The sequence below is a fragment of the Mustela erminea genome, chromosome 7 (assembly GCF_009829155.1).
Source record: "Mustela erminea isolate mMusErm1 chromosome 7, mMusErm1.Pri, whole genome shotgun sequence".
NCBI lineage: Eukaryota > Metazoa > Chordata > Mammalia > Carnivora > Mustelidae > Mustela > Mustela erminea.
In genome coordinates this window covers 27038801-27064590 of record NC_045620.1, presented here as the reverse complement: position 1 = coordinate 27064590, position 25790 = coordinate 27038801, and the positions used below count along the sequence as shown (strand labels likewise).

Sequence of the window (25790 nt, the reverse complement as noted above, 5' to 3'; positions counted from 1 at the left end):
CCACATAGAAAGGCTTTTAGTGATGTTACTGTTAGAAGAGCTTCCTTCTGACTTGCTTAAAAGAGCTTTTCATCCTTACCATGCTAAATTTTAAGGTAGAGAAACTCCTATACAAACAGTGTCCACTTTCTACATCTTGGTATTTTGCTCTTATATTTGTTTTGTGCTCTTTTCAATTACCAGTACATTTACTTCTCACCACATTGACCATTCATTTGACTGTTTCTACAGATATCAAACGTAATAAAAGACCATAGCACATGTTCAGTCAGCATCTGGTTTTAAGGCATTTCAGTTTAAAACAACCATATTCAAGAAAGAATGTATTTTATATGTAAAGCAAGGTCTGCTTATACCTTGGGATTCCTCTGAAGCTCTCGGGTATAGATATTAAAAAGGGGTGGATAGAGAAAGGTGGTGTAAATTCTGATATGATACAAACCTCTACAATAGATCTCTGATTTGCATCCCATCCAGTGGCCTGCTTATTTTAAATACTGCTAGTTCCAGTGCAGCACAGGAATATGGACACTCTCTTGGGTTACAAGCTGTAAAGGTTTTTGACTTGGCCTTTGCACCAGTCTAGTATTAAGAATGTTACATATCAATAAATGGTTGAATCCTTTGCTAAGAGGAGGAAAAACAGAAAAAAAAATATTTCAGAATCAGAATGATAACTTCAAGGAAAACTGTCAGAGGATATCACTAACCATTTATGATATGTAGATGTAAAAAAAAATCTGCAACTTTTTGGAACCTGGAAAGTTATTTGGAGTTTACTTTTAAATTGGGACAGGAATAGTTCTTTTAAATTAACGGATTTGTCAGCAAGCCATCTTGCATACCCATTGGTAATCCACAGTGCCTATAACTATGTAAGCCAAAAATGGGTTAGTTCCCTGCTAAGGAGGCATGTATATGCCAAAATGCCTTGTATGAGAAGGTCTGGAGATAAATGAAAAGCAGACTAAATCACAGATATATAACATCAATACATGTTGCATATATAAATTGATATGTTCCCAACAGTGGGGTATAGCTTTAGCAATACAAGTTTAAGTAAGTCTTCACTTTTATATACAGTGTTAAAGACCCAAAGTATCTCCTTTAAAAAGCACATTTTCTGTTGGAGAAGTAGAGACCAGTAAACAGATCTTGGAACAGTAGCAAATGAGCCAAGCCTTGGTTTGAATTACTACAAAGAAGAGAAATTGCCTTCCTATCAGAGCTCAATTGTTGCATTTGTCTTTAACAGCAATTGTACCAGACGTTAACAGACTATGATATTCGATTTTACATGTATGAGATTCTGAAGGTAAGGGAACCTGGAATACTAAATACCTTTAGTTTGATCTTCCTTTTTTTAAATAGTCCAGTAACTGTGAAAAAGTCTGTGACTTGACTTTGAAAAGTATATTGAAAGAAGGGGCCTCCTCATAGAAAGTTTTAGTAAGTTAATAGCATCAGAACCAGTGTGGTAGTAAGCATTATGGAATAGAATCCAGTAGGAATGTAATTTAGAATGCTTTGGAAACAGCATTTAGAAGTGAGCTGGGGCCCCTTTTAAAAAAAATAGGTTATCTCTGTCATGCCCTTAGGAAAGTTACAATTAAACTGTTAAAACTTATAAAAATAATTTATCGTATGCTTGCTTCTGGTATACTTTATTTTACTTAAAATTCAACAAGTAAAACAGTAAACTAACTCAGTCCTCACCAGGGTCATTGTCCTAAGGATTATGTAAATCTCTTCTTAAGAGATTGCTGATTTAGAGTGGACTTTGATTTCTAAAGTGGGATCACCAATTATCTTGCTCCTAATCAGCATTAAGATCAGCTTTATAGATGAGAAAATTGCTAAGAGGTGGCTAAAGTTTCTTAACCAAATGAGGGTTGCTGTAAAGCCTGCATTTGAGCCTTGGTAGTACCGTAAAGAAACCATGCCAGCAGAGATATTTGATCTTTTCGTTGGCTCATGCAGTACTGTGGCAAGCAGGACCTCAAAAGTTAAGGGTATACTTGTCTAGCCCTGGGAACCATAAGAGCCCAGGTTGCCCTTCAGGAAGAACAAGAATTTGGCCAGTGACATCAGCTGACTTAAAGGTTGGGATTAGCAAACCCCAAAGGTTATGCCATTCATTTCACCTTAATTTCAGATTGGACATGGTTTTCAAATCAGATTTGATGTCATAAATCAGGTACAGGGACAAACAGTAAAATTTTTGTCTTTGTGAGCCATAGGGTCTTTATCACACTACTTATATCTCCTGTGGTAACACAGAAGCAGCCAGAGGTGATATGCAAACAAATAGGTATGGCTGTGTTCCACTAAAACATTACTCACAAAAACAGGCAGCAGGCCATATTCGGCCCATGGGCTGTGGTTTGCCAACTTCTGTTGTGGACTCTTAGCTGCTAAAGGATTATTGTTCTTTGAATGAGAGGTTTGTGATACAGACCAGTTTTTTTCTGAGGGGCCTATGTTTGTGAAAATGATCCAGCCTTTGGGCAAGAGGGAGAGATTGAAAGTAATGCAGTTGGTATACACTTTGGGTGTTTTTGAACAAAAAGGAAGTTGAAACAACAGTGTAGGAACAGAACTTGAAGTTCAGAGGCTGTGAGTTTGCCTGACTATGGGATCTTGTACAGGTGTCTGAAGAGTAATGTGGGAGTGATTGTCCTAATCTTGACTCCTAGGGCTGAGGCTAGAAGGAAAACTATGGAGGAAAAAGTTAGAGAAGACTAAGAAAGTCACTTTTCAGCAAGCTAACTCTTTCTTTCTTACCTGTTCCTCGTACAGGCCCTGGATTATTGTCACAGCATGGGAATTATGCACAGAGATGTGAAGCCCCATAATGTCATGATTGATCATGAGCACAGAAAGGTAATGTGATAGACTACCAAGTGTTACTTATTTGTATGATAGAGTTAATCAGCCCATCTTCAACATCTGTCCATTCACTGGTAACTATTAAGCACTTGATAAATGTTTAGTAAGTAAATGAACTCATTAACAGAATATTGAAATCAATATTCATATTCCTAAGAATACTATGAAGAAGGAAACAGATTTGGGCACCTGGGTAGCTCAGTGGGTTCAGCCTCTGCCTTCCACTCAGGTCATGATCTCGCAGTTCTGGGATCGAGTCCTGCATCGGGCTCCGCTTACTGGGGTGGCCTGCTTCCCCACCGCCCCCACTGCCTGCCTCTCTAACTACTTGTGATCTCTCTCTGTGAAATAAATAGGTAAAAATCTTTAAAAAAAAAAAAAAAAAGAAGAAGAAGAAGAAGGAAACAGATTTGGGGCACTGGGTGACTCAGTAACACATGCAGCTGTTGATCTCGGGGTTGAGTGCGAGCCCCATGTTGGGCATAGAGATTACTTTGAGGGGAAAAAAAAAAAGGAAGGAAACCAATTAGTGGACAAAACATTAGCTTTCGGCAGGGAAGCTGGTTTCTGGTTCCATTCATTAAATAACTAGTCTCTTGGGGGAAACTCCTTTCTCATTTGCTTCCCTTTTCTTACTTGTAAAATGGGTATACTAATACTTGGTTTGTGTGCCACCAGGTTATTGTGAGAAGTATACACCATTGTAATATAGATAAAATATTCAGAAAATGCAGCTGCTTATTAGCAGGTATCTTGAGGTCCCTGAGCTCTACAGATGTTTTTAATACAGCTGCACTGACCAGATAGCTTTATAGTGGTTTTTTTAAGGTGACCTTTAAGCCCACCTTTTATAGGCAGTGATGACTATCCATTGTAGACTTTGGGGACATAGTTGATTTATTCACCAGCTAATAATTCTTTTAGACTCACGCTATGTAATAGGTATTGTTCTAGAGGCTGGAGATGCAGGCATGAGACAAATAGAGAAAAAAAATTTTTGTCTATAGGAAACTTGCATTTGAGGGAGGATGATGGGATAGAAAGGTTAAAAGTGAAGTGGAAGAAGGATGCCTGGGTGGCTTGCTTGGTCAGTTAAGCATCTGCCTTTGACTCAGGTCATGATTCCAGGGTCCTGGAATCAAACCCCATTTCAGGCTCCATGCTCAGTGGGGAGTTTGCTTCCCCTTTCTCTCTGCCCCTCCCCAACTTCTGCGTGTGTGCGTGCTTTTTTGCACATACTCTTTTTTTTTTTTTTTTTGAAGTGATGTGGGGGTGCCTGGGTGGCTCAGTTGTTAAGCATCTGCCTTCGGCTCGGGTCATAATCCCAGGGTCCTGGGATCCAGCCCTGAGTCAGGCTCCCTCCTTGGCAGAAAGCCTGCTTCTCCCTCTCCCACTCCCCCCTGCTTGTGTTCCCTCTCTTGGCTGTGTGTGTGTGTGTGTGTGTGTGTGTGTGTGTGTGTGTCTGTCTATCTGTGTCAAATAATAAAATCTTTTTTAAAAAAATACTAAAAAAGTTAAAACAGTGATGTTGAAGAGAAATAAATCATGAATAGGGAACGGTGGAGGGTATTGCAGTTTTAAATAAGGTTATAAAGGGAAAGTTTCATTGGGAAGTTGACATTTCAACACTTGGAGGGAACAAGTCATGTAATCACAGAAATAAATGTGTCCCCGATGGAAGAAATCGCAGGTGCAAAGGCCTTGAGGCAAGAATGTGCCTGGCATGTTGAAACCGATGGAGCTAGATAGAATGAACAGGTGAGGGGCACCTGGGTGGCTCAGTGGATTAAGCCTCTGTCTTCAGCTTTGGTCATTGGTCTCAGGGTCCTGGAATCAAGCCCTGCATTGGGCTGTCTACTCAACAGGGAGCCTGCTTTGCCCTCTCTCTGCCTACTTGTGATCTCTCTCTGTCAAATAAATAAAATGTTGAAAGAAAAAAAAAAAAGAATGAACAGGTAGGAGAGGATCAAAATGAGATCAAAGAGGTAGAGAGAACAGATCATGTAAAACTGTAAAGATCGTTGTCAGTCCTTTTCTCGGAAGATGCAGAGCTTTTTTTGCAGGGCTTAAGCAGAAGGTTAACATATTCTCACTTAACATTTTAAAAACATTCATTACATATCTATTGGAACAATTAAAATTTAAAAATGGCAATACCAGATACTGGCAAGGATGCAGAAAAAGTCAGTCTCGTGCATTGCTGGTGGGAACATGGATTGGCACAGCCATTTTGAAAAATGCCAGATTGGGTCACCTGGGTGGCTCAGTTGGTTGGGTGTCTGCCTTCAGCTCAGGTCGTGATATTGGCATCCTGGGATCAAGCCAGTCATCCGGGAGTCTGCTTCTCCTCCTTCTACCCTTCCCCCCACTCATGCATGCACGAGCTCTGTCTCTCTCTGTGTCTCTCTTTCTCTAATCTTTAAAGAGAAAAAAGAGGATAGAACCTAGTGATAATGAACAACTTGGTAGATTTCATGCTGAGGAGGGAAAAGCAGCCAAAAAGTTAAACTAATGAGTCCATTTTCAAAACAACGAAAATGGAGCTTGAGAACAGGGGTTTCCCCAGGGGAAACCCAGGGAAACCTAACCCAGGGGTTAGGAAGTGAGGGGAAGGGATAGCACAAGGGACACCTGTGGTGATAAAACAGCTCTGTATCTTCTGGAAGTTCTGTGAGTCTACACATTGATAAGTTGCAAAGAACTATATGCCTGCATGCTTGTAAAACTGGAAAATAAGATCTGTCTGAATTGTGCCAGTATGTTTTTATATTGTACTGTAGTTATGCAAGATGTTACCCTTAGGGGAAATTGGGTGAAGGATATACAGAGCATCTCCAACTTTCTGTGACTTTATAAACATTTTTAAATGAAAGCTTTTTGCTCTGTAGAGAATAGAGGTAGAGGACAGGAGTGAAAGCAAGGAGACCAGTTAGGGAAAAGGGCTATTGCAGTAAGTCAGATGAGAGGTGGGGATGGCAGTGGATGTGATAACTTTGGTTAGAATATGCTAGAGTCAGTTGACAGACAGTTGACAGTTGCAGTGCAGTGTAAGGGAAACAAGAATCAAGGGTGAAAATTTTGACCTGAATATGCCTCTCTCTCTGCCTACTTGTTATCTGTCTGTCAAATAGTAAATAAAATCATTAAAAAAAAAAAAAATCTTAGAAAAAAAAATGTTTAGTTTTGATATGTCTGTTAGGTGATTGCGGGAGTCAGCTGGTAGGAGACGTGGGCCGGAGAGGGTGGAAAAGACTGAGGTGCTATCTGTGAAGCCACAGCTTGTTGATAAGAGGGTCAAAGAAGGCTCTGAAGCATTAATGTTAAGGGGGTAAGAAGAAAAAGCATACAAAGGCTATGCTTGCTTTTGTAGCTTTTGTTACATTTTCCTTCATTACTGAAACAAGGAAAACACTGTACCTAGTTAGCAGTGAACTTGGAAAGATGGTGCCAGAGTGATGGTACTACGCAGGTCCTCCTACTCCTACTCCTACTTAATATCATTGTTGTGCTTGGCAAAGTGGGCAAATAAGGGTGCCTCTTGGGCTTGCCTACTTCTTTTTTGATTTTTGTGAATATATTTTGATAAGAATGGTTTGTGTGGTTTTTCCCTTCATTCACTCAGCAAACTCTTTTTCTTAGGATTTTATTTATTCATTCATTGATTTATGAGAGAGAGAGAGCTGGGGGAGGAGCTGAAGGAGAGGGACAAGTAGACTCTGTTCTGAGCATAGAGCCTTATATAAGGCCAGATCCCACACCTGAGACCATGACCCGAGTCAAAATCAAGAGTTGGATGCCCAGCCTACTGAGCTACTAAGGCACCCCGCAAATATTTTTCTTCTGTGTACTGGGCATTGTGTTGAATTCTAAAAATTGCAGAAGTGAATTACATAGTCTCTTCCCTCAGGAGCTTATAGTGCAAAATTGAAAAAGAAAGGTAAAGGGTCACCTGGGTGGCTCAGTCATTTAGCCTCTGCCTTTGGCTCAGGTCATGATCCCAGAGTCCTGGGATCAAGCCCCACATCGGCTTCCTGCTCAATGGGAAGCCTGCTTTTCCCTCTCCCACTCCCCCTGCTTGTGTTCCCTCTCTCTCTGTGTCTCTGTCAAATGAATAAATAAAATCTTAAAAAAAAGAAAGAAAAAAGAAAAAGAAAGGTAGAAAACAAATACACAATAAAGAGTTGTAGATTCTGTTAAATATATTTGAGGTTCAGGAAGCTAAAGACAAGGGTTAATTCTACTTAGATAATCAGAAAAGACTTCATTGAAGGGCTAATTTTAATATCTCAAAAGATGGGGATATGTTCAGTTAGTCTAGGTTGGACAATGGAAGACATTCTTTCTAGTCAGAGGAGCAGTTCAAGAAATTGTGCAGAATTACAAAATGAGATGGTGTTTTTTAGGAACTGTTTACTGGAGCACAGGAGCTAGGTCATGGAGAACCCTGTATGCCAAACCAAGAAGTTTGATTTTTTTTTTTTTTTTTAAGATTTTATTTGAGAGAGCATGAGCATAAGTAGAGGGAGAAGCAGGCTCCCCACTGAGCAAGGAGCCCAATGTGGGACTCAATTCCAGGACCCTGGGATCATGACCTGAGCCGAAGGCAGACACTTAACACTTAGCAGTCCAGGCACCCCAAGAAGGTTGATTTTCATCCTAAATACACTTAAGTGGTCTACTAGAAGTGTTTAATTAAAAGAGAGTGACATGGCGGGGTGCCTGGGTGGCTCAGTGGGTTAAGCCTCTGCCTTTGGCTCAGATCATGATCTCAGGGCCCTGGGATCGAGCCCCACATTAGTCCTTCTGCTCAGCAGGGAGCCTGCTTCCCCCCTCTCTCTGTCTGCCTCTCTGCCTACTTGTGATCTTTCTCTCTCTGTCAAATAAATAAGTAAAATTTTAAAAAAAGAGAGAGAGAGTAACATGGCTGGTATTTTTAAGAATACTCTGATGGTATTTTTAAGAATACTCTGATGGTAGCTTGAAAAATAAAATTGCTTATGATTTATTCTCTCTTTTTCTTTCAGCTACGACTAATAGACTGGGGTTTGGCTGAGTTTTACCATCCTGGCCAAGAATATAATGTCAGAGTTGCTTCCCGATACTTCAAAGGTCCTGAGCTACTTGTAGACTATCAGGTGAGAAAAGAAGGGCAGATAAAATTTCAGTCTTGTATTTTTCACTTAATTTGTGAAAAATGTCGTTTTGTGCTTGTGAGTAGGCTATTTATGCACAACATGGCTGTCCCTTTCATTCGAGTGTAAAGTATGAGTCACTTCTGTTCCTCCATCATAACTTATGTTGTTTTTATCATCATAATGTCAGGAGAATCAGAATAGATCTGCATTTGCTCTAACTGAAGAGAAGACACACCAAAGATACTTTCTCTAATCAGAAATTCCAGAGCTAGTTTGAGAATTGTGTGCTAGGTTTAACCAACGTTAAGGTAAACTCAAAAATGTTCTTTTGTGATTTTCCTAAATTGTACTCTAAAGACCTTCCATGTGCCAAAGGTGGGGCAGGGAGAGAAAAAGTCCTCTTTCTCCTCACAGAAACAAAGTCCTTGGAAGTACCTTTCATGCCTGGTCCTCCCAGGTGTTGTTATCAGATAGAAAGTTCAGGCTCTGTCCTAGAAACTGCTTTTCTGGAATCCTGAGGCTATAAACCTAAATTCAGAAAACATCTTGTGCATAAAAGTATTCTTCACAACATTATTTATAATGGTGATGAAAAACAAAACACTGTCTTAAACATTTATTCAATAAAATAATGCTATACATTAAAAGTTTCCCATGGGCTGTAACAATTTGGGACCTTCTAAGGTAAGTGGAAAAAGTAATTCCAGATAGTAATATGGATTGTTTTGAAATGTGGTGGGGTCATAGAAAAAAAACAGAAAATACATGAAGGTTTTACTGGTTTTCAGATTTTGAGTAAATGGAGCGATATATATGGTTTTTTTTTTAAATACTAATTTTTATTTTGAAATTATATTTTATTATGTATGATAACTGACTTTTTTACTTTAATGCAGATGTATGATTATAGTTTGGATATGTGGAGCTTGGGTTGTATGCTGGCAAGTATGATCTTCCGGAAGGAGCCATTTTTCCATGGACACGATAATTATGATCAGGTGATAATGTTGTTCCCATTAAGGAACCCAGTGGGCTAACTTAGTGCTGGCCGGATCTGCCTACCCACTAGAAACTATGGATCTTGCTAAAATACAGATGACTAGCCCCCACTTAAGACCTTTTGATTCAGAATCTCTTAGGGTGGGCCCCTAAAATATTTTACAGTTTATCACTTGTTCAGCCAAGCCGACATTGATTTTCAGATTGGTGTTTTGAGAGCTACCAGTTTTGCTTTATTGTGAAATATACATGTAAAATATTTTATAAAACATACATACAAATAAAAGAACAGTAGTTTAAGAAATGGGATATTACCTTGGAATCTCCTAAGTGGTTAGCTTTCATTAGAGTTGTTTCCCCCAACATGCTGGGAATGTTTCCTCCAACATACTGATTTATATATGGTATTTCTATGATCCTTTTGTCTCTTTTTATGGATTAAGTTGGTGTTTGTCAGTAAAAATATGGATGGTGTTTTTTTATACTAGCTCCCCTTCCCCTTGAAGATCAAGGGGCCATTTCATTCAAAAGAATCTGGAATGATTCTAGGACCTTATGGAAGGTACTGTTGTCTTGTTTGTGCACAATGGTCATTTTAAATGGGTCAATGAATAGCACCTGAATTCAGTTAAAATCAGTAACTATTGTTAGGACCATGCAGGATTGAGGAATATGGGGTGGGGGGAATAAAAATAGTCCCTTCTCTCAAATAGTTCATAGTCTATCCAGTAAGGGAACAGAACATACCAGGAAGTAAGTTGCAGTCGTAAATGTCAGAGTAGACCAGTCACAAAAGGCAGTTAGTGAGAGTGAGTGGTCTGAGTACAAGAGCATATTCCTAAAAGAAGTGACATCTTCAGTTGGGTTGTGAAGGCGGGAAATAAAGTTTGACCGGGGAGACGTTTCAAGGGGAAGGAACCATGTTATAAGACCATTTTGCTTTTTCCTGACAGCATCATATTGAGTAATAATTAGGAAATTCTGTATGGAAATCCCTTTCTGCCATGCACAGAAACTTTTTTTTTTTAAAGATTTTATTTATTTATTTGAGAGAGGGATCACAAGCAGGTGAGAGGGGTAGAGGAAGAAGCAGACTCCCCACCAAGCAGGGAGCCTGATGTAAAACTCAGTCCTAGGACTCTGGGATCATGACCTGAGCCAAAGGCAGACGCTTAACCAACTGAGCCACCTTGGCACCCAGAACTTTTAAATAAATTGTGAGGAGTTCACATTCATAACTTCAGCCATAGTGACCCTTTTCTGTTAATTCACTTGTGGCTGGTTGACTGAATTATGTAATGTGTTTGGGGTGTGGATTTTTGTCTCTTTTTGATCCTAGTTGGTGAGGATAGCCAAGGTTCTGGGGACAGAAGACTTATATGACTATATTGACAAATACAACATTGAATTAGATCCACGTTTCAACGATATCTTAGGGAGGTAAGTCATAAAACAAAATTGTGCTTCTGTGCCTTAAGTACTTGGATGTGAACAGGTACTTTGGATCCTCAAAATAGTTACATTCTCTTTGCCAACACTGCAAGTGTCTCGGTGGTCTGGTGAGGCAGGGTGTTGCATGGGTTGGCTTGTGGCAAAAGCACTGAACTGAATGGTGCATTTTCCAGATTCACTTACCAGCATTCTGAGTGTGGAGAGTATGGATGGCAGATTCTGTCAGTGAATGAATTGTAGGTTTCAGGAGAAGGATTACAGTTGAGTCAAAACTGTCTCTTGATTTAGCAAATGACAAAACCCTAAGAGTAAAGGAAAAGTGAATGCATTCTTCAAGACCTACTTGCAGTCTACTCTGACCATAGGAACTAGACAAAAGACAAATTCATTAACCACTTAACTAGGTGATTTGCCTGACAAAAAGCCTTTTGCTAGTCAAGTGGCAGAGATGTCCGGAATTTATGTGGGGGTAGGAAAGATCTGATTAACCCAGCACCTGACCTCTTTGCTATACAGGAGCACTTAGTCCTATAGTAACCTGAATTATGTTTTGTAGAATCATGGGGATCCAGATTTCTCTTTGCAACACTGCTATTTCTAGTCTCTCCATTCAGTTTTGTTGTCTTCCTAGTGGCAGAGTGGTAGAAGACCTACCCTCTTGAGTTTTGATCTCTCTTTGCTAGTGGCTGGGCTCCTAGCCACTAAAGAAGAAGTAGAAGTAAAATGTTGGGCTTCTGTGCCCATTGGTCCATTTCTCATTCCCCATTTGGCTCTACAGACACTCCCGTAAGCGATGGGAACGCTTTGTCCACAGTGAAAACCAGCACCTTGTCAGCCCCGAGGCCTTGGATTTCTTGGACAAGCTGCTGCGATACGACCACCAGTCACGGCTCACGGCAAGAGAGGCCATGGAGCACCCCTATTTCTGTGAGTCGAACTGTCCACTCCACCGATTGTGCAGGCCCACCTAGCCGACTCTACAAGGCAGGGGAGAATATGTGTTGTGAAGAAAGCTCTGGGCCCAGCAGAATTGAAATCCCAGCTTCCCTTAGCTGGCCGTCAAGTTAGTGAGCCTTGGTTTCTCCACATGGAGATAGTGATGGCAGCTGTCTTATGGAATTGTTCGGAGGACTGTAGTTTTCTAACAGTGTGCCTGCCGCATGATCATTCCTGAGTAAACTGCTTTTCTTCCTGTGTGGGTGATGCTTCTTGAGTCTGGAGTAGTTGGATTAGCATAGCAACCCTTCATCTGACCTTGTCTGGGACTCATTCATTGGAGAAAACCGAGGAGGCTTGAACATCTACTGTTTGAACACCTTAACCTAGGTCTGTGACCATAACTAACTGCTGTCCTGGGTGAAAATGCCACTTAGTCCCACACTGTCCTCACTGTGACATTAGCTTCAATGTTGAGTTGCTTCCTGGGGAGTGGTGAAATGGTTTTGTAGTAAACTGATTATAATCTTACCTAATCTTCAGACCTAAAGCAAACTGACAGGCCAATTGAAATGGAGCGTGGAGTCTGATCATAGCATCAACCTGCATAAAACCTGTAGCTTTGGCCAGTTTTGCACCATGCATGACCAGCTGAGCTGTGGACTGCAATAAAAGCAATTCGCTCTGATAATATATTATTGCCTTGGCCAGGTTAGGTTGTATTGTCTCATTAAAACCTAACAAAATCATTTTGTTTTAAATTAGCTCTGCTGTGGATAGTTATCACACCTTCCTCCCATTTGGTTTAAGAGTTGGCCTCTACCACAGTTTGACAAGAAAGATAGTCCTATTTTGTATTACTTGTCTGAATTCATGGTGAAGGCTCTTGCCACCTTAACGTTCTTCTGGAATAGAAGAGCCTAACCCTTTTTGTCTTTTCTAGATACTGTTGTGAAGGACCAGGCTCGAATGGGCTCGTCTAGCATGCCGGGGGGCAGTACGCCTGTCAGCAGCGCCAATATGATGTCAGGTCAGTTCACTGGTAACTTCCCTGCGGGGACAAAAGTAGAAGTCAGTAATTATTCTTAGTTTTGCTCTCTCTTTGTGGCCTGATTTCTTGTGGCCCTTCTCCTTTTCGTAGTGATTATCTTCTTGGCAGCACTTCCTGTGCAGTCTCCTCACCAGCTTTCAGCATGCTGTTTGACATCTGGTGTACTTAGTGACACTGAGGAGGGCATGAGCAGTCTCTTCTAGGCCAGAGTCCCAAAAATTTCTCCCAGAGGGACTTCAAAGTCCCCAACAAACCATGGAGAGTAAAAAGAGATCTTTTTATCTTTTATTTTAGAATGACTGTGGTTGTATGATTCTCACAAGCAAGATTAAGAAATTAGGGGTGGAGATAAAGGTGGGGTTTATACATAGGCATGTATGTGTCTAAGAATGGTTCTCCAGACCGTCTATAGTGTGCCTAGTAAATTTGTAAAGGCTTGTATACAATTAATTTTTACTATTGTTGAGTCATCATGAATCAAGAGTGAGTGAGTGTGCAGAATACACAGTTTTCTAAAAGAAATTGTAGGCTCATCCCCTAAGAATTATACATGTGGGCAACATCCATGTGGGTGTGCTTGTGGTAGTGAGGACATTTACTGACACATCCTCACTAAATTGTTGTCACAGTTGGTTTTTTGTTTTTTAAGAACTAGCTACCTTCTAGGGCTACCTATGGGCAAAATGATATATATCCAGGGCTGCTAATTGTAGCCTTATTTATAATATCAAAGCATTGAAAACAGCTCCCAGTAAGGAACTGGTTAAATCAGTTTTAGGACATCCATTCAGTGGAAAGCTCTATAGCCAGAGAAAAGAATGAGTAAGTATCTCATGTTCTTTTTTAGCTCCAGAATAATGTGAAATGAAAAGAGCAAAATGCAGAACCATGTCCAAGACCAGGAGTGGACAAGAATAGATAACTCTATAACCACATTCCTTATATATGTCTTTTATATGCACAGTGTTACACAGTTATATTCATGTTTACACATAAAATATTTCAGGAAGGATACAAGCAAAAGGGCAAGAGAAATTTTTTACTATATACTCTTCTGAACCTTTGATATTTTGTACCGTATGAATATATTACCTATTTTTAAAAATACATATATAACAATTTGAAAATTAACTGGTTGATTGAAGAGAGCAGTCTAATAGGTAATTCAGATGAGTAGAAGAAACCAAATGGCAGTAAATTCTGAAACACAGTTTTAGCATTTCCTCACTGAAAATGACTTTTGGTAATTTTGAAAGCTTCCAGGTAACTAGGCAGCATGATACAAGAACACGTGAGCTCTGGCTCTAGCCTTGTGCTGTTCATTAGGGCCATGACTAGCCATATGTGACTATTTAAATTAATTAAAATAGAATGAAATTTAAAGCAGGGTTCCTTGGTGCGACATTGCAAGTTCTCAGTAGCCACCCATGGTTAGTGACCACTGTATTAACAAAGGTTACAGAGCAGAAAATTTGGGTGGATAGACGCCTAGATAGGCATCAGTTTTAATTCAGACATGGTTGCCACTTACTAACTGTGCTTTGTACAGACTTCTTAAACTCTCCAAGATTGGATTTCTTTTAAAAAATTTTTTTTCTTTTAAATTGATTAAAAATTAATTTTAATTTGAAATTAGTTTTACTTTGTAGAAATCCGGGTGAGTAGAGGCCTTCAGAGAATTGCTGGGGTGCATGGTTGTCTCACTTAGAAGAGTGTGTGATTCTTGATCTTTGGGATTTTAAGTTTTAGCCCTATGGGGCCCAACCTGGGGTGTAGAGATTACAAAGAGAGAGAGAAAATAACTGTTGTGTCACTTTTGAAATAGGTACTATGTAAAACTGGTGACTGAGATTTCTGTGGTTAGTATCTGGCTCACGGTTAGCTGTTTTCTTTTAGGGATTTCTTCAGTGCCAACCCCTTCACCCCTTGGACCTCTGGCAGGCTCACCAGTGATTGCTGCTGCCAACCCCCTTGGGATGCCTGTTCCAGCTGCCGCTGGCGCTCAGCAGTAACGGCCCCTTCTGTCTCCTGATGCCTAAGCAGAGGTGGGGGAGTCTGCGCTCTCCTTGATGCAGCTTGCGCCTGGCGGGGAGGGGTGAAATACTTCAGAAGCACCGTGTCTGAACCGTTGCTTGTGGATTTATAGTAGTTCAGTCATAAAAAAAAAATTATAATAGGCTGATTTTCTTTTTTTTTTCCTTTTTTTTTTTCCTTTTTTTTTTTTAACTCGAACTTTTCATAACTCAGGGGATTCCCTGAAAAATTACCTGCAGGTGGAATATTTCACGGACAAAAATTTTCCCTCCTTTCAAATTCAGTTTCTCATCACTAAAGAACAAAGATGAACCAGCCTCAATCCCGGCTACTGCATTTGGGTGGAGATATTTTTCCATGTCCACCACTGCTCCCCCACCATCCCACACTATGGGGGGTTAATATCTCATGCTCTTCTCCAGAGATTACAAAAATGTAGCTTCTTCAAGGGAGGTGGGAAGGAAGGAGGAAGCCCAAGCTTAAGGCCAAGCTACAAGAGCAGTGTACTGCTGGTCACTTTTCCTCACTTTACTCCAAGTGCTTCAGTGGGGTTGTCCTGGTGAATTTAGTGGAAATATGTCTTTGTTTCATTGAGATGCTGAAAATCTCCCCCAAAGTGCAGACAGGTCCTAAAAACTTCTGTTCAATATGAATCATGTCTTACTGACCTAACCCTAAATCCAGCTCACTTCTGCTTTTAGTTTCGGTTCTGTTAATACCTTCCCTCCCGGGCTCCTTACCTTGGTCCTCTCCTCTTTCATCTCCCCACATGCTCTGTGGCTGGTGGGAGGGGAAGGAAAAATCTTTTCCAGTTTTCTTTGACTTGGCCATTTTGAATTCACTTACTTACTGGGCTTAACTTATTGCTTTTTACAAAAGAAAAACATTATCTGTATAGGTTTCATGCTAGCAACTCTTTAAGAGCTAATGGAAGATGTGGCCACACCAGGTTTCATCTTAAGCTTTCTACCTTCTTTTCTTCTTTATTCCCCTTCCTTCACATGCCATCCAGTGAGAAGACCTGCCCCTCAGTCTTGTAAATGTATCTGAGAGGTAGGAGCAGAGCCACTATCTCCAGTGAACCTGAAATGGTAGACCTGTAATTGTGGGAAAACTATGAACTCTCTTGTTACAGCCCTGCCACCCCTTGCTGTGTGTATATATATAATACTTTGTCCTTCATATGTGAAAGATCCAGTGTTGGAATTCTTTGGTGTAAATAAACGTTTGGTTTTATTTATCAAGGTTAGATTTAAGTTCCCTGTGTAAAGGTCTCGCTGGGTGGGTGTCTCACGTTCACATCCGAGGGGCCTGCAGCCCTGTACCGTGGAGGCTTCCCAAGGCCCCCATTTTTATACACCCCTCATTCGACCCATGGTACCGGGCAGGGCAGAGAGGCCTTAAAAAAGCACCACAAGCCAAAGCGTCTCTGGGGATTAAGGATCCTTTGCCATAAAACTCATTTTGTGTCTCAGCAGTGCAGGGATTGGGGATGGAAAAGTCGCCAGTTTTTGTGTGTTTGTGTGCGTGTAAAGTGGATTTTCCACTGTAATCCAACCACCTAAGTTTATCAGGTGCTTCACTGAGGAAGCCTAGTTTTTTAAGCACAATAGCAAAACCATCAGCTCTGTATTTTCTCCTATTCTTTCATTACAGTAGCTGCTTGTGGGAACTAGGAAAAATTCTTCCAACATATTTGAAGGCCTAAAGTCTTAGTTCCCTTTTCTCCTACCTTTATAGATCATAAGCCTTTCTCGCCTGGGCGCCATAGACAAGCGTAATCGTTTCACGAGTTGAATTTAATGAACTTATCTAACTTTATAACCCATCTTGGCTCTAGTAACTTGATCAAGGTGGTGGCTTTCGTGAATATAATGGTAAACTTTAGAGGAAGCTAAAGCCTCCTTTTACAATGCTTCTCAACCATAGGGAAAACATTCTGTGTGGCAGGGTGATTTTCTTTCTTGTGGCCACTTAACAGTGGATATTTATTGTTCTTGACCCTTTTATGCCCTGGAATGCTGTGGGGGTTACCATGTTGAATTTGTGCAGAAGCTAAAAGCACCAGATGTGCCAGAGATGCAGTTTGTGATTCGTTTGCACTGGATTGTGATTTGAACAGGACACTTACGACTAATGAATTCTTCCTTTCGAGGTGGGGAGGAGGGTTGTAAATCGGGACTTCACATCCCACCCTTATAGCTCAGAGAATCTAGTTGTGGCTGAGGCTGATGTGGGGAGCTGCAGACAGCTGAACCTCCTAAACACGCATCAGACCTTGCGGGAGATGGAAGGTGAATGCAGAGGACTCTGAAATGCCACCCGGGAGCCTTTTAAAATAAATAGAAGTTTTAAAAATGCTACTTAAGGAGTCACTGCAGAAGCATGAAAAAAAGAAGACCCAGTTGGGCGGGTGGGTGGGGGGCAAGGGTTTACAGAGTAACAACTTCTGTGTTGTTGTAAATTACCTCATCTGTATACCTTGTATTGGGACACTTTATTTCTCAGCACTACCTGTGTCTGCGTTGATGAGATGGCAGGAAATGGAATGCCAATATAAGACAGTTGTGTTGGCAATTACTCTGAAAGGTTTTTTAAGTATTTTTTAATTTTGTTTGAAGTGGTCCCCCCCCCTTTTTTTTAAGTTTGAAGTCAGAAGTTCCCCTTCGCCCCCTTGATTTATTGGTTGTAATTGTATTGTAATTGGTATAACATAAAACATAACTGTGCTGGGAAGAAGTTGTGCCATGAAGGTCTTTAATTTTTTTTAAATAAAAACATTTAAACAAATGAAATGTCCCTGCAGCCTGAGCAGTATGCTTCTCCAACCGACACCGTGTGTGATAGATGGCTTAGTTCTCATGTGCTCTGAATTTAATATTGGGTTGATGGAGATGTGACGTGGGATGGATTCAGATTGGTTGAGGAGCACTGAAGTGGAAGTTTTTGACCTCAAGAGTCAGTGAAGAAAGCATGGTGGTGTTGCTAAACAGGATTGGTTTCATTCCTGCCTTGTCACTTACTTGGCTACTTGGCAAGTTACTTAACTTGTGAATCTGTTTCATCATCTATAAAATGGGGCCACTGCTTTCTTGGGATTGAATAATTGAGAGTAAATGTCAAGTATCGGGCACCTGCTATGCTGTTGATAACCCTGATTCCCCAGGCCCCCTGGTATGGAGGATTGGTTCTGGGCCCGGACTTTGCAAGTGATTCACAGTACGATCATTCCTCTGGACTTCTTGTCCTCTGTGTGCTCAGTCAGGGTGTGGTTGGGTGAGGTGTCTTCTCAGTTGCTCTTCAGCTCTAACACTGATTTTAGAAAGTTTGAGTGGTGCTTACATAAAGAGGTCCACGGAGACAGCTTTGTTCAATAGCAGAAAAGATCGTTGTTGAATAAATGGTAGCAAGCCCTGTGGAAGGTCAGCCTTGGAGATACCTAACCCCTGGAGGCAACTTGCAGCGTCCTGACTTGAAGATGTTCTGGAGAGCTTATAGGAACATATTTGGCAGCTTAAACAAACTATTCAAAGGGCTGGTAAAAGAAGTGAAAAAGTTCACTTGCTGATCAGTGCCAAACGAGTAAATTCTCCAAGATTATATACTTGAATTGCCATTTGATCTTTTTCATTTAACTACAATTTTTAAAAATTGAAATCAAGAGATGCTATTATCTCAGACTTCTAGTTTCCTTTAAATGTTCATTGCATACTATTTTAGGACATCTGCTTGTTATTAATATTGGGAGTTCAAATGTGGTTCAGGTAAGAGGAACTATTGTGTAATATCTTGTATCTGAAATGCCTAACTTTCATGAACTTTAATTTTACTTCCATTTTATACATGAAACAGGAAGACTAAATTGCCGGAGTGGGCCTGTTAGAGACAGAGGAATCTATTTTGTAAAATTGTCTTCAGAGTATGGCTAATTACCATAGTCCTAAAATAGTCGAGAAAATTGGAGATTGGTTGGCAGGTTGGAGAATTTTAATTTCCTCTCAGTCTTTAAATTCCGTTTTGCCTCACCTGTTGTCAAGTGTGCTTATAATTAGAATTGACCATTTGAACATCTCTTGAAAAATCTAGTTTTTCACCACTGCCTGTAGATTCCCATCAGCAGATTCTCTCCCAAGATTAGGGTGAGGTTGAGTATTTGCTCAGCCAGCAGTCCTTGACTACCCCCAGCTGGTAATCTCCTCCCTGTGCCTCACCTCTAGGGACTGTGGCCGATTGTCCTGATGGGACATGCTTGCTAGAGAGGCTGTCTTCCCCAGGGCCTTCTCCTACTTGAGGAAAAAGTTAACTGAAAGGCTTTGAAGTAAAGCAGTCCGTGATTCCCTCCTCAGAAAACAGGTCTAAAAAATTTGATCCGAGCAGATATTCACCCTATCTCAAGTCCCCCCAGCCTGCCTCCCCCCACAGCCATCACTACCACCTTTCCCCTCTGTCTTGTAACACCTGAACTTTTATTGTATTACTGTCTTTCCCCACCTACACGTGAGCTCCCTGCTGATGTTCTGTATCTTACTAATCTGTGCATCCTCATAAAACCTTTTTTTTTCTTTGAAAAGTGCACCAATGTCCCTCAGGATTGAAGAGGATTGAATAGAGTAGCACATGGAAAATGCTTAGCACCATACCAGGCTTAGAGCAGATGCTCATTCAGTGGTAATACCATCTTCCACTCCAACTTCCACCTTCCCACCCTGCTACACACACAGTAAGTAATGGAAGTATTATTGCCTGAAGAGCATCTCAAGATCAGAAGACTCTTGCCGTTAAGTTTGCAGCTATAATTATAAGCCATGGGTCAGACTGAATTAACAAGAAAACAGCCCTTGGTGAAATAAAAGTTGCTGAAGACTAAGCAATGATTTTGACCAATTTAGTAGACTTAGATGCTAACAGCCCTGATTTCCACCACTTGTATATAGTACGAAATTCAGACTATTCTCCAAGTGAAACAGATGTGTAGAGGTTGTCAGGAGGTAGTCTGGTTCTGGAGTCCACGTATTCAGGTACTTTGTAGATTTTGTATCTTACTATGATTCTGCGCTAAATTGTACCACTTCAGAGAAGTAACCCAGTAGAACTGCAGATGTCCTGGTTCTAAGCAGAGTTCTGTCTGGGTATGTGGTTTAGGGTCAGTTACTTAACCTCTCAGAATCTTCACAAGTGATTTATTGTGATAAATTCAGATGAAGCCCACTTTGCCCTTTATTTCCTGATCAGATCTTCTCTTCCTCCCTGCCCCAGATGTTCTAATACTTTCTTCACCTGTAGAATCAGGGTCTAAATACCTGTTTCATAGGATGGTGGTTCACATTTGATGATCAGTGTTTGGAAAGTGCCTGGCACACACTACAGTTGGACTAAATGCCCATTTCCATTGTACAGTTGTGCAGATTCATATACAGAAAGAGGATCTTACAAGTATAGGGATCCCACAGGTTGTTGCATTCATTCCTACAATTTCACAGTAGGTGGTGGTAAAATGTCGTCGTCTTTAAGAAAAAAAAAAAAAACCCATCCATTAAATGTGACCGATTTTCAGTGATGTAAGTCGTTTCTAATTTGCATGAAGGCGAGCATTACCTTGTCTGTTCCCACCCCATCTCACTCATTCCCCCTAAGATAGTTATCACTGTCTCCTTTGAATTTTTAACTTATCTACTGAAAACTATATTCTTGCAGTGTACTAAATTACACTGCGGATTTGCCTCCCTGTGGCCATAATCACCAGGGATTCTTAGTGGTCTCAGTGTAATGCCTCCAGATGGGAGCTAATAAAATGGCCAATCCTTTTCTTGGAGAAGTTCCTGAGGGGATTGGGTATTTCTGAGTCAGCTTCATTCTTGCATCACCTGCTTTGATAGAGTTTTCTTGCTTTCTCTAATGAGGAAAAAGGAAAAGCAGCAGCAGCTGGTAAGTGGTTTCCTGATCACACCCTGTGAGTCAGTCTCAGCTATAGATAAACATTTGTAGACTTACCTAGAAAGGAAGACGGAGGACATTGCTTTTTTCTGTGTGAACAGTTCTGGGAACTCCACAGTGAAATTTCCTATGAAGAAGCTTACATACCCACAGCTCTCCACACTCATGCATACCTTCTTCTGCTCACCGAATCACATCCCTCCCTCTCAGGATTCCTTACACACTCACCTTATTGACCAGTCTTTCCAGAGTTTGTTTATATCCGATGCCCTTCAGCAAACATTATTTGGTGTTTATGAACCCAGCCCTATGCTAAGCAATGAGGACTGGAAGAGATGAGACATAACCCCAAGCAGAAATGTGTTCTTGTCAAATAGAAAAATGGGAAACAAAACTATGTATATGAGAAACTTTTTAAAAAGAGATACTGGAGGGGCACCTGGGTGGCTCAATTGGTTAAGCGACCGCCTTCAGCTCAGGTCATGATCCCAGAATCCCGGGATCGATTCCCTCATCGGGCTCCCAGCTCCATGAGGAGTCTGCTTCTCCCTCTGACCTTCTTCCCTGTCATTCTCTCTCTCACTCTCTATCAAATAAATAAATATTTTTTTTAAAAAAAGATACTGGAAAAATCAGATTGCCAGTCAACATGGTAGACAAAGCTAACTCAGCCATCTTCATCCTGCTCTAAATACATGAGGATGCTGGCTAAAATAATTTACTTTAAGTAGCCATTTTCAAAGAAAGATATGGAAGTTTCCAGGTGGCAGAAAGAAGAATTCAATATGAAGGTAAGTGGATATTGAAATCCCAGTGACCCCCTCCCAAGACATGGGATATGGGTACAAACGGGCCACAGAGGCTAGGACCTAGGGGTTGAATGCCCCTGGGAAGATAGGAGATAGCCTCAGGGACTTTCACAGTAGAAACTGAAATAGGCTGCCTCCAAGATAAAAAAAAGGTTGGTTGAAAACAACATACTAACTATAGTTGACTCTGGGAGGTGAGGTTGAGATTAATGTCACAGGGGCTCCTGGGTGGCTCAGTCAAGACATCTGCCTTCAGCTCAGGTCATAATCTCAGGGTCCTGGGATCAATCTCCCGTGTTAGACTCCCTGCTCAGTGGGGATCCTGCGCCTCCTGCTCCCTCTGCCGCTCTCCTTGCTTCTGCTTTCTCGTTCTCTCTCAAATAAATGAATAATGTTGGGGGCGGGATAAATGTCACAAAAACTCAGTCTGCAGAAAGGAATCCTAACAAGCTCTTGGGGCAGAGAGAATGGTCAAGGAAGCTTTCCCAGAAGAAGGGCTGCTAGAGCTGGTTAGGGAAGAGGCCTAGCCAGGGCCTGTACCTGGGATTAGAACCCATGTCTCCTGGCTCAGTTCTGCTTCCTGGACTGCCTTTGCATGAGTTGTGCTGCCAAGAATCTCTGTCCAGGTTTCTAGCAGTCATTATAAATTTTTTCTTTCTCTCTTTGGCTCTCTGGTCCTTTCACCAAAAGCACTTCTGCCTCACACAGATCTCTAGATCAATTGTAACTGTAGTTCAGCTGTCTAGATTGGATTCAGTCAAACAGCTCTGCTTTGGGTTGAGGCGGGGCTGGGTTCCCGTGTTGATTAGACTCCGATTTGTTCACTGGTTCCTTCTGGGACCGATGCTGAAGTTGGAGCTGCTGCCCAGGGTATACTCTTCTTGCAGTGAGCTGTTGGAGCACAAGAGGCCAAATGAAATCACACAAGCAAAGAAATAAAGATTGGGAATTTTCCAAAATTAAGGCATATTCCAAAATTAAGGCATATAAGACATTAAGCTATAGACCCAAGATGTTCAAAGAACACCAAACAAAATAAATGTATACCCACACTAAGCATGTCAGAAATGTTAAAACAATAAAAGCAAAATATTAACGAGAATCTTGAAGACCATCCCAGAGAAAAAATGACATACGACCTACAGAGGAAGCAAAAAATTACCAAATAACAGAAGACAGTGGAGTGGCCAGCGCTGAAAGAAAACCTGTCAACCCATAGTGAAAATCTTTGAAAATGAAGAAGGAGAAATAAAATCTTTCAAAAAAAAGAAAATCTGAGGAATACATTGCCAGAATACCTATTTCAACTAGAAATATTAAAGGAAGTTCTTTAGGCAGAAGGAAAGTGAAACCAGACAGCAGCATGGATCTGCAACGAAATTAAGAGTGTTGGAAATGGAACAAATGAAAGTAAAATTTAAAATTTAGTTGCTTTAAAATAAGTCTACAGAGGTCAGCAAACCTCTAAAGGAGCAGGTAAATAATAAGTTTTGCATGTCCTATGATCTCTACTGTAAGCACTCTACAGCTGTGGCACAAAATCAGTCTTAGGCAATAGGTGTATCAGTATGGCTGTGTTTCAGTAAAACTATGGACTCCTGAGATTTAAATTTCACATAATTCTTATGTGCTACAAGTTAGTCTTTTTGGCCCTTTTCCCCCTAATCGTTTAAAATTGTTAAAGCCATTTTTGGCTCATGAGCCATCCTTTAGATTGTGTATAGCATATATAAAAATAAAAAATATGTATACATGTATGATGGTATATCTGTAAAATAAAATACCGAGTAATAAAAGGAATACACTTCTACGTGCACTGATGTGGATTAATTTTAAAACAGTTATGCTGAGTGAAAGAAGACTACGTACTGTTTGAGTCCATCCATATAAAATTCTAGAAAATGCATACTAATCTCTAGTGACAGAATGTAGTTAAGTGGTTCTCTACAAGTGCAGGGTGGGGATGGGGTGCAAGAAGGGGAAGAGAAGGGATTTAAGGAAGGAAGAGATTTAAGAAAGTGTAATGAAGGGGCGCCTGGGTGGCTCAGTGGGTTAAAGCCTCTGCCTTGAGCTCAGGTCATGATCCCAGGGTCCTAGGATGGAGCCCTGCATCCAGCTCTCTGCTCAGCAGGGTGCCTGCTTCCTCCTCTCTCTCTCTGCCTGCCTCTGCCTACTTGTGATCTCTGTCAAATAAATAAAATCTTTAAAAAAAAAAAGTGTAATGAAGTGTATGACAACAACATGAAGAACAGAAGAGAGGAAATGGAAATTCACTATTACAAGGTCTTCATTGCTGTAAATGAAGCAGGATGTTCTTTGAAGGCAAAGTTGTTAACGAGGTGTGTTGGGAATCCTAGAGGAATCACTAAAATCGGGCTCTCCACCTCTTTCTCACTCTCAGCCCAGGTTTTGTACAGGGCTCCGCCCTGGGCTCAACAGTGGAGCATGAGACTCAGGCCAAATCAAGAAGCACATAGTGGCCACAATGACTGGTTCAGGCTGAGACCTGTGATGGTCAGAACCAGTGGGACATGTCAAGGAAATGCCAGGACAAAGACAATTGAGCTATATTTCATGGAGTCAGATGTAGAAACTACTTCAGATCTGGCACTGCCAGAGACGGGTTACGACCCAAGACCTGTTGGTGAGCACAGTCAACGGGAAGAGATGGGCAGCTGAGAGATGGGAGAGGATGCAGAAGGGCAAGAACTTTGCAGTTACGTGAGCCAATAAAGCTTTTTGCCTGAGCTTGTTTGGGTGTGTGTGGTTTTTCAGTCGCCTGCTGTGTAATACAGTATCATAAATTTATCCTTCCCCAGCTCAGACATCAAAGGGTGGATTAGCTGGGTTCTTTGGCCTGGGTCTCACTAATCTAAAATCAAGCTGTCAATGAAGACTCTCATCATTGTCAACTGATGGTCAGACTTCTCTTCCAAGCTTGCTGTTGGCCACATTCAGTTCCTTGTGGTGCAGGACTGAGGCCCTCCACACCTGAAGACTACTCCACAAACGCTATTGTGTAGCCCTCTTGCAACATGAAACTTGACTTCTCACAGGTGAACAGGAGAATGTCTTTTGCTTTGAATTCCTCTTGCAGGCAAGGCTTGCACCTTCTTTTAAAGGACTTCCCCTATTTAAGTCCACCCAGGCTGATTTTCCTTCTGATTACTTCAAAGTCAACTGATAAAAGAAGAGATTCGTTATGTCTGCATAATCCCTTTACCTTTGCCTTGTAACATCACAAGAGCAAAATCCCCATCATATTCACAAGTTCAGCCACTCCAAGGGATTATACAGCCATGTATACTGTGGAGTAGGAATCTTGGGAACCATTTTAGAATTCTGCCTACCACTGACCTGATGCCCTTTTGCCTTACATTCAGTCATGAGTCAGTTTCTGGAATTTTCCATATTTTACTAGACTTCCAGGTTGTCTGACTTCTTTTCACTTGCCTTTACAATCGCCTGGTTACTTGTCTCTTCCCCCATGAGAAGTTGACTACTGAATGAATATTCATTATCTCCATTCCAGTTCACAACCTGGCACAGGTCTGGCGCTCCACAAACTTGTGTAGATAAATGGAGTAGATTCTTATATTGGGGATGAGGATTAATCTAGGTGAATTCAAAGACCACGTTGATTATGAACATTCTTTTTTTTTTTTTAAAGATTTTATTTATTTGACACAGATCACAAGTAGGCAGAGAGGCAGGCAGAGAGAGAGGGGGAAGCAGGCTTCCCGCTGAGTAGAGAGTCCGATGCAAGTCAAGTCTCCACCCCAAGACCCTGGGATCACGACCTGAGCCGAAGGCAGAGGCTTAACCCACTAAGCCACTCACGTGCCCCAATTATGAACATTCTTTAATTCCACCCTGCTGACTACATGCAGTCCAAATTTGAGTATGGTTTAAGAGGTCCTACCTGATGCCCCATGCACAGTTCTCTGCCCTCACTACTATCAAAGTCCCACTTTCTCTTTCATACTCTCTGTGCTGTAAGAACACTAAATCACTTCATTTCTAGATACGGCTTGCTTTCTTAGTTTCACAATAGTGCCTGTGCTGTTTCCTTAGCCTAGAAGTTAGTTCCCTACAACTGACTTAACGGTGCTACCCATCGTCTATATAAACTTCAAAATCACTACGCAGGGTCTTTTTTTTTTCCCCCATCACCCTTTCCTGTCCTGCTTCTCTGTGGTTAGTGTCCCTCCTTGGGCTTCTCCAACCTTCTAAGCTTCTTCCCTCTTTTCTAGAACTTGTCACCTCTTGTAAATTAAGTCCATCTCTCCCATCACCCTGAGCTGTACTGAAGAGGTTCATTATGTTGGGTCCCAGCACAGGCCTGCTCTGCGTAAGGACCATGAATAGTGGTTGAACAAACAAAAGGGTTCAATAATCTCTATTTTGTGATTTGGGGTCTTTCAAAATACTCATACTTCCTGGTGTCCTGGGTCCCCTGGCAACCCAGCCTAGCAGACCCTAGCTCATCTACAGCTTCCAAGCCCAGGCCACAGGGCAATAGGTATTGTCCATCACAACACAGGAATGATA

General features: G+C 41.2%; 1 protein-coding gene across 4 annotated transcripts in view; it reads left to right on the top strand.

Annotated features, from left to right (window-relative positions):
- The window catches only part of CSNK2A1 (casein kinase 2 alpha 1), a 55465-nt gene extending 38174 nt beyond the window's left edge, over window positions 1-17291 (top strand). For all 4 annotated transcript variants that reach the window (XM_032351125.1, XM_032351122.1, XM_032351123.1 and 1 more), the window contains 8 exons: window positions 1256-1315; window positions 2800-2883; window positions 7914-8024; window positions 8921-9022; window positions 10363-10463; window positions 11254-11402; window positions 12355-12441; window positions 14359-17291. In XM_032351125.1, coding sequence (XP_032207016.1) covers window positions 1298-1315; window positions 2800-2883; window positions 7914-8024; window positions 8921-9022; window positions 10363-10463; window positions 11254-11402; window positions 12355-12441; window positions 14359-14474 — 768 coding nt within the window. In that variant the 5' untranslated portion in view covers window positions 1256-1297 and the 3' untranslated portion in view covers window positions 14475-17291. The remainder of the gene's footprint in view (window positions 1-1255; window positions 1316-2799; window positions 2884-7913; window positions 8025-8920; window positions 9023-10362; window positions 10464-11253; window positions 11403-12354; window positions 12442-14358) is intronic.
- Window positions 17292-25790: the final 8499 nt, after the last annotated feature.